The 6,493-nt window shown below is 42.8% G+C and overlaps 1 protein-coding gene across 1 annotated transcript; it reads right to left on the bottom strand.

The window, feature by feature from the left end:
• Nucleotides 1-929: 929 nt before the first annotated feature.
• On the bottom strand, nt 930-6,128 carry LYG1 (lysozyme g1). Its single transcript, XM_035001764.1, has 5 exons — nt 6,086-6,128; nt 4,025-4,129; nt 2,883-3,076; nt 1,243-1,375; nt 930-1,048 (listed from the first exon to the last, which is right to left on the bottom strand). Exons 1-5 carry the CDS (start codon nt 6,126-6,128, stop codon nt 930-932), a joined length of 594 nt encoding a protein of 197 aa, XP_034857655.1.
• Between the last annotated feature and the right edge of the window lie 365 nt (nt 6,129-6,493).

Here is a 6,493-nt window from a genome sequence, read left to right on the forward strand (position 1 = left end):
GTCCTGGGATTGAGCCCCTCATCGGGCTCCCTGCTCAGTGGGGAGCCTGCTTCTCCCTCTGCCACTCCCCCTGCTTATGTTTTTTTCTCTCTCTCAAATAAATAAAATCTTTAAAAAATATAAACAAGTGACTCTCCTGAAACTTTCCACCCAGCAGATGGGGCTAGCCACCATCTCACCCTTTTTCTCATCAGTAGTTTTCATTGAGGGGCGCCTGGGTGGCTCATTCAGTTTAGTGTCTGCCTTCGGCTCAGGTCATGGTCCCGGGGTCCTGGGATGGAGCACACCCTCTGCCCAGTGTGGGGAATCCCTGCTCAGCTGGGAATCTGCTTCTCCCTCTCCCTCTACCCCTCCCCTCACCCATGCTCTCTCTCTCTCTCTTTTAGCTCACTCTCTGTCTGAAATAAATAAGTACAATCTTAAACAAAAGTTTTCAATTAAAATTTGAAACTATGATTTTTATCAAAGAAATCAGTGATGGAGTTTGCCAGATAAAATATCAGGTACCCAGATAAATGTGAATTTCAGATAAACTGTGAATAATTTTTTAGGATGAATGTGTTCTAAAAATTGCATGGGACTTACACAAAAAAATCATTCATCATTTACCTGGAATACAAATTTAACTGGGCTTCCTGTATTTTTATTTGCTCAATATGGCAATGCCAGTCAATGAGCTATAGGATTAATTTCATGGAAATACACATTACAGCTAACTTCCATGGAAATACCTTTAAGGAGACACAGCTCTTCATTTACACACTCACCACACCACAAAATGCAGACAATTCCTCCTTTAATGTGCTTCACGTTATTTTGATGACCTTCAGGTCAAATTCAGATTCAGTTACAAGCCCCATTGGCTAGTTTTATCTGTGTAATAGTTGAGGTCTTCTATGTGATAATGACCTCGGGTTTGTTCTGAAGTGTTAGAAGCCATGTCTCTTGAAGTATTTGGCTCGTGCAAGGACATCATTGCAGAAGTCACAGCTCAGGTCCTGGCTGTTTCTGATGTAGCCGGGAGCTCCAGCATAAGCACAGAGTCCACCTGGAATTTGTGAGACGGGTTAATGCTGACCTTATGGCCCCTCGTTGCTTCCGGGTCTCAGCAGTTAACTTAGATTCTCTTTCCTAATTGCTCATCAGGAGGCAACTGAGGTTTGGGGGGATCTCGTGCAAGGTCTTACATTTGTTCTTATTAATTCCATGCTGTGAAACCACCAACCTATGGGTTACACCTACCTCTCAGGTACTGGTCAGAGGTCCAGGTTGGAAACCTCCTCTGGATTTCTTTGATCCTAACAGTCAGGACCTCGGTTATCTGAGAAACCTGGGACTCGCTGATCCAGGATGTGGGAGCATAAAGACCAGGGTCCTGGAGGGAGGGAGGCAGAGGAAAAGCTAGGTAAGCCATGTGGGAGGGTGACAGGACTTCATGGGACCAGTGCTGCTTTCTCATTTCCCTCCTTTTTCTCTCCTCCTCCTTTGGCAGAACTAATGCCACCTCTAATCTCCCTGCGGATAAACAGTAAAGCTACAAGGTTTGGGCAAAGGAAGGATGATCAGACATTTCGCAGCTGCTTCGTTGTAATGGTGAGAGGCAGAGTTGGAAGCCGAAGGTGACAGAGGTAGTGGATGTACCAGTCCGATGCCCTCCTTCAATGCTGCAAACACAAGCCTTCCAAATAGGTCAGAAGGGGTTTTTCTATCTGCACTTGTAATTCTCCTTCAGATATCTGAATGTCTAAATGTACTTCTGATTTTTCTTATATACCTTTGGTTACCGTTCCATATGAGTTTCAACATATTTAGGAGAAATGTCTGACTCTGGAGAATTCTTTCATCTTCAAAGTAGATAGACAATGCATCCTTTTCCCAAGAACAAGAGTTTATGAAGGAGTCAGAGCAGGGTATCGGAAGTGACGCTGACCCTAACATCGCCCGTGTTGCTCTTGGTCCCGGTTCTGCATTTTCCAGCTGCCATGTGACTTTGCAGCAATGACCCTCTCCTTGTAAAACCACTTCCTCACTTGGAAAGGATGGATTACATGCCTTCCCCCTCACCCCATCCTCATCAGATTATTGGATGGGCCCCCAAATCAAAATAAGATAGAGTATTTGAAAGTACTTTTAAATTGCAAAGTGTCATCCCAAGTACTAATGGGAAGCCAGTTTAAAGATCACTGAAGAATACATTTTCCTAAAAGCTTAAGAAATGACTGTACTACGTAAAGGCTTCTCAACTACGACAACAATGTGAAATGCAATAGAAAAAAATCACAGCGCCATTGTCTCCTTGCCATCACTGATTACCCCAGTACACAATTAATTCAACTGTGGGGTCAATGCCCAGTTCCCGGGGAGACTCTATGAGACAAGTGAAACCAGGCAGAATTTGTGCAAAAATAAAACTGGATCTTCAGAACTAAGGATTGTGTAGAAAGAAGACCAAGGAGAAGGAATTCAGTATTTACTAAGAATCTGCCAGAAACTAAGCACGTTTTCACATCGTTGCATTGAGTCTTCATAACAATTCTAGGAGGCTGGTGTTTTATAGGTGAGGAAACTGAGTCCTAGGGAGATTAAATGAGGTCACGTGGTTGCAAAATAACAGAGCAAGGATCCAGAATAGGGTACCATGGATGATATCCTGGAAACACAGCACAGTCGGTTCTGCAAAGAAACCATGGCTCACAATGAAGCAGTGATGTTGCTACTGGTATTAGGCAGAGCTGTGGCTGTCACAGCTCTAGGAAGCACCTTTCAGTCTGTGTCCCATAGAGCTGTGCTCCAGGGTGTCAACAACAACAAATGTGAAGATGTCCCCTTAGCGTTGTGCCATGCGGTACAACAGCCATATGCCGTAACTGACGGAGGGTTACCTGCACAACCCCAATGCCATCGCCCATGTTGCCCACATTGACCATAACGTTGCCGCCATGAGACCCCCTGGACAAGACTCCAGCAATCACTGCAGGATCCACACAGTATTTTTGGCCGACGGTATGAATCACAGGCTGGTATCTCAGGAGGTATGGCATGTCTATTTCAGCCAGCCTTTCAGAAGCACGAACTCCTAATGCAAACACAGAAGGAAGGATGTGGCTGCTGTGACTTATGCTGACATGAGAGCTCAAGAGGAGAGAAATCACACTCCAAGGCTCTGGGCAGTAGTCTAGGACCAAGAAGCCCATGTCTCATTCTGAAATCCCTAGTGGCCATTCCTAGACCCGAGAGTATGATTCTCCTCCTTTAAGCTTGAGTTGGCATCCACAGAGGCAATGTCCTTTGTGGCTGCCAGTGCCCCTCGCTGGTCTCTCAGGGGCTGCTCTGGCCCATGCAGGACAATTCCCTGGGCGCAGCACATTGGCCCCATCCTAAGCACCCCAAACAGTGACCCAGTAAAATGTACCTCTCCATCAGCCACAACGAGCACCATATACAAAAGAGAGATTCTCCCAACCCCTTCAAGAAGTCCTTGGAGAGTTTCCCTGACAGATTTGCTCACTCTTGCCCACCTTTCCACCCTAAAGTGACACCTAGAAATTGCATGAGCTTAAACTTTTGTAAAAAAAACAAGGAATGCTGGGCAAAAGGAAAACCAATACTAATTTACCTGGCTAGCTCACTTACCTTGTATTTTTTGTGTTACAAAAACACTCTCATCCACATTCTATCAACCAGAGTTTACAACAAAATTGTAAAATGAGTACTTTTAACACCTTTCAGTGGAGGCAGAGGAGAACTAAGTGACTTGTTGAAGAACCAGAGCCCACACTCAGACAAGGTCTTTGGACTCCATGTCTAGTGCTCTTCCTGTCACTTGGTAGTGTAGGGCTGTGGGAAATAGTGGGAACCAAAAGGATACATTGAGAGGATCAAAATTTGTGAGGAAGGACAGGGAGACATGGGTGTGGGGTATCAAGGGAAGGGATAAAATCCTGTTAAAGCCACACTTGCCTAAAGGAGGCACCTTCTAAGAGAAAGAGGAGGAGGGGAGGTGGACAATGAGATCATAACCTACCACAGTAGTTCAGGCCATGACGCTTTCCAATCCCACAAGAAGCCCCAGGGGTCTCAAAGTTTCGGATGTTTCCATAGCATCCCCAGTTGCTGCTTTCAGAGGAATCTACAAATTGAGAAATTTTCAGCCTAAGGCATTACACTAGAAGAGTTTTGATCATCTTCTGTCCACAAATGAAGCGCCATTAATAAAAAGAATTTTGCCCAAATCAATAACAACAAGAACTTCACTCTGAACTGAAACACTTGAAATTTACAGTATAGTGACTCAGAAATGATCGTAGAAACCTCCTCGATACTGAATTGTCACCTCCTATCCTGCAGGCACGAGCAACTGTCGGAGCAGCTATACTCCTTGCAAAGCGCTAGGCTGTCCAGTGCTGTTGAGTTGGCCTTGGAATCAAACCAGAGGATCTGCTCCCTGTAACTAGTCTTCATCCTACATCTTAGGTGAATTCTCAATACTTCTCCTGCAAATATTCCTGCCTGACTGGTCTGATGAGATATTTATGGTTGCTCTTGAGAAACATGTATAAAGCCTAGGCTTCCCCGGGGTCTCAAGCCAGACCCAAAGTAAAGGCACTGGGACTTGGAGCTGGCTTTCCCTGGTGTTCTGGATGGTGTGCTCTTCTAGATGGGGGTGCCTAAGACAGCAAAGAGAGGAGGACATGTAATGGGGCACAAGACCAGGTCTCCACCGGGGGGCTCCCTCTTTCCATGTCTTCCTTTTTGGTCTTTTGCCTTTCCATCTCTCTCTCTCTTTACCTACTGCTATCCTTCCAGGGAGGAGAGGTTTTTCACAAAGGCCGCTGAAAAGAAGGGCATTCCCTAGTATTCATAATTCACAGCAGAAGGACACATAAGCAGTAACAAGATTACCTACAGGGGACAGGAAGTTGCCCCCTGAGAAAATCATCTCACTGTGATAAGCCTGTAAGGACTTCTCATTAGATTACTATTTTTTATTTGCTTTATTCTTTGCTCATATCATCAAATCTTAATGGTTTGCAAGTCTTTGGCAACAAATCCATTGCACATCATCATATGTGTATTATATGTTTATATAAATGCCTTTTAAGGTTCTATTTTCTTACTAAGAGCTTCTTAGAGTTGACATCTGAAAATATTAATATTTTGGAGTAAATGCTTCTACTTTACAAACTTTTGATAAGAAATCTGAAAGAAATGTGCAGATGAAAAGACCTGGTCTTTTACGAGTGTACCAAAAATTAAACGAGCCAATTTGTCCTTTTTCATTTTTTAATCAGTACACGTTTATCTTTATAACTGGTGACAAATACCATTAATATTGTAATGGGTTGTGTCATTCATTGCTTCCTGCCTCGTAGCCACTCCCTCGTCACATTAGATGCTCCTTAAAGTTCCTTATGTTCCCAAAATATCTTCTAGAAATTTAAAGTACTTGTTAAATAAATGGATCAATCAATAAATGAATGAATATAAGACCCCCTCTGAAAAATCATCAGAATTTAGAGCCAAGAAAAAGTTTGCTTCTCCTGAGGAACTATGCTTCCTCCTTTTATTTATCAAAAAACATGTACTTTCCTTTTTGGTCTGCAAGGAACCTTAAGACCAAATCCAAAATGCAAGCATAGCAACTATGTCAGCCTCAGTGGTTAGTTTAGTCACATGTCCTTGATCCCCTCCATGCTAGTTTTCTATTTGAAATTACATTAGTCTTATTATCGTAAACCATCTCAATCCTTCTATGGAAATACGTGATCTATTAATAACTTCAATAACTTTGATGAGATGGTTTTTATAGAGGAACAATGAGTACTTATCAATGATGTTATTTAAAGTCCAGCCTCCAGCAATGTTGGTTTAAGCCCACTCCACATTCTGGAGAGCCCCCTCCTTTTGTGGGGCATCTGGAAAGAGGCCATTCGTCAGTGGTTGTTACTAAGTCCATTATTTATTGGACAACTTAGAAGAAAAACAACATTTTCTACCTCAGTTTCAAGTATCAGAAATACCATTCTGTTCCTATGCTTATCCTTCCCATCTCCAAGGTCATATGGGACAAATTAAACACACTCACCAGTAAGGGCAAGAAGACCCAGAAGCAGCCATAGCACAGACATATTGATGAGCTGGCTCTACAGGTCCTAAAATGATTTTAGAATAGAAATTAGATCAAAGATGTGAAAATATCCATTATCATCATAACAATATGTAATGTTTCTATGGAAAAAGGCAAAAAAAAAAAAAAGAAAGAAAGGAATAAGTTTCCCCATGTCTGAACTAAGAAAATTAATGATCTGAATTATAATGAAAAAAGCGAAAGTAAGAGACTTGTACTCCATCCATCCTTTCAATTAACTTAAAAATGAGGAGACTCCTGCTTGGCTCACAGGGACTCACCAGACCATCGAGTTACCGAAGAGTAATTATTTCAGGAAACCAAGATACTTTGGTTCTCAACACCGAGAAACATAGTGACCTGGGT

The sequence above is a fragment of the Mirounga leonina genome, unplaced genomic scaffold, assembly GCF_011800145.1.
Source record: "Mirounga leonina isolate KUSES-001 unplaced genomic scaffold, KU_Mleo_1.0 Mir_125, whole genome shotgun sequence".
NCBI classification, from domain to species: Eukaryota; Metazoa; Chordata; class Mammalia; order Carnivora; family Phocidae; genus Mirounga; species Mirounga leonina.

Excerpts from the sequence above, each read along its gene's own strand:
- LYG1 (XM_035001764.1), bottom strand. The coding sequence starts at position 6,128 with ATGTCTGTGCTATGGCTGCTTCTGGGTCTTCTTGCCCTTACTG. Across the intron at positions 3,077-4,024 it reads TCATGGCCTGAACTACTGTG|GAGTTCGTGCTTCTGAAAGG; the intron begins GTAGGTTATGAT and ends TGTTTGCATTAG. Across the intron at positions 1,049-1,242 it reads CTCTGACCAGTACCTGAGAG|GTGGACTCTGTGCTTATGCT; the intron begins GTAGGTGTAACC and ends CACAAATTCCAG.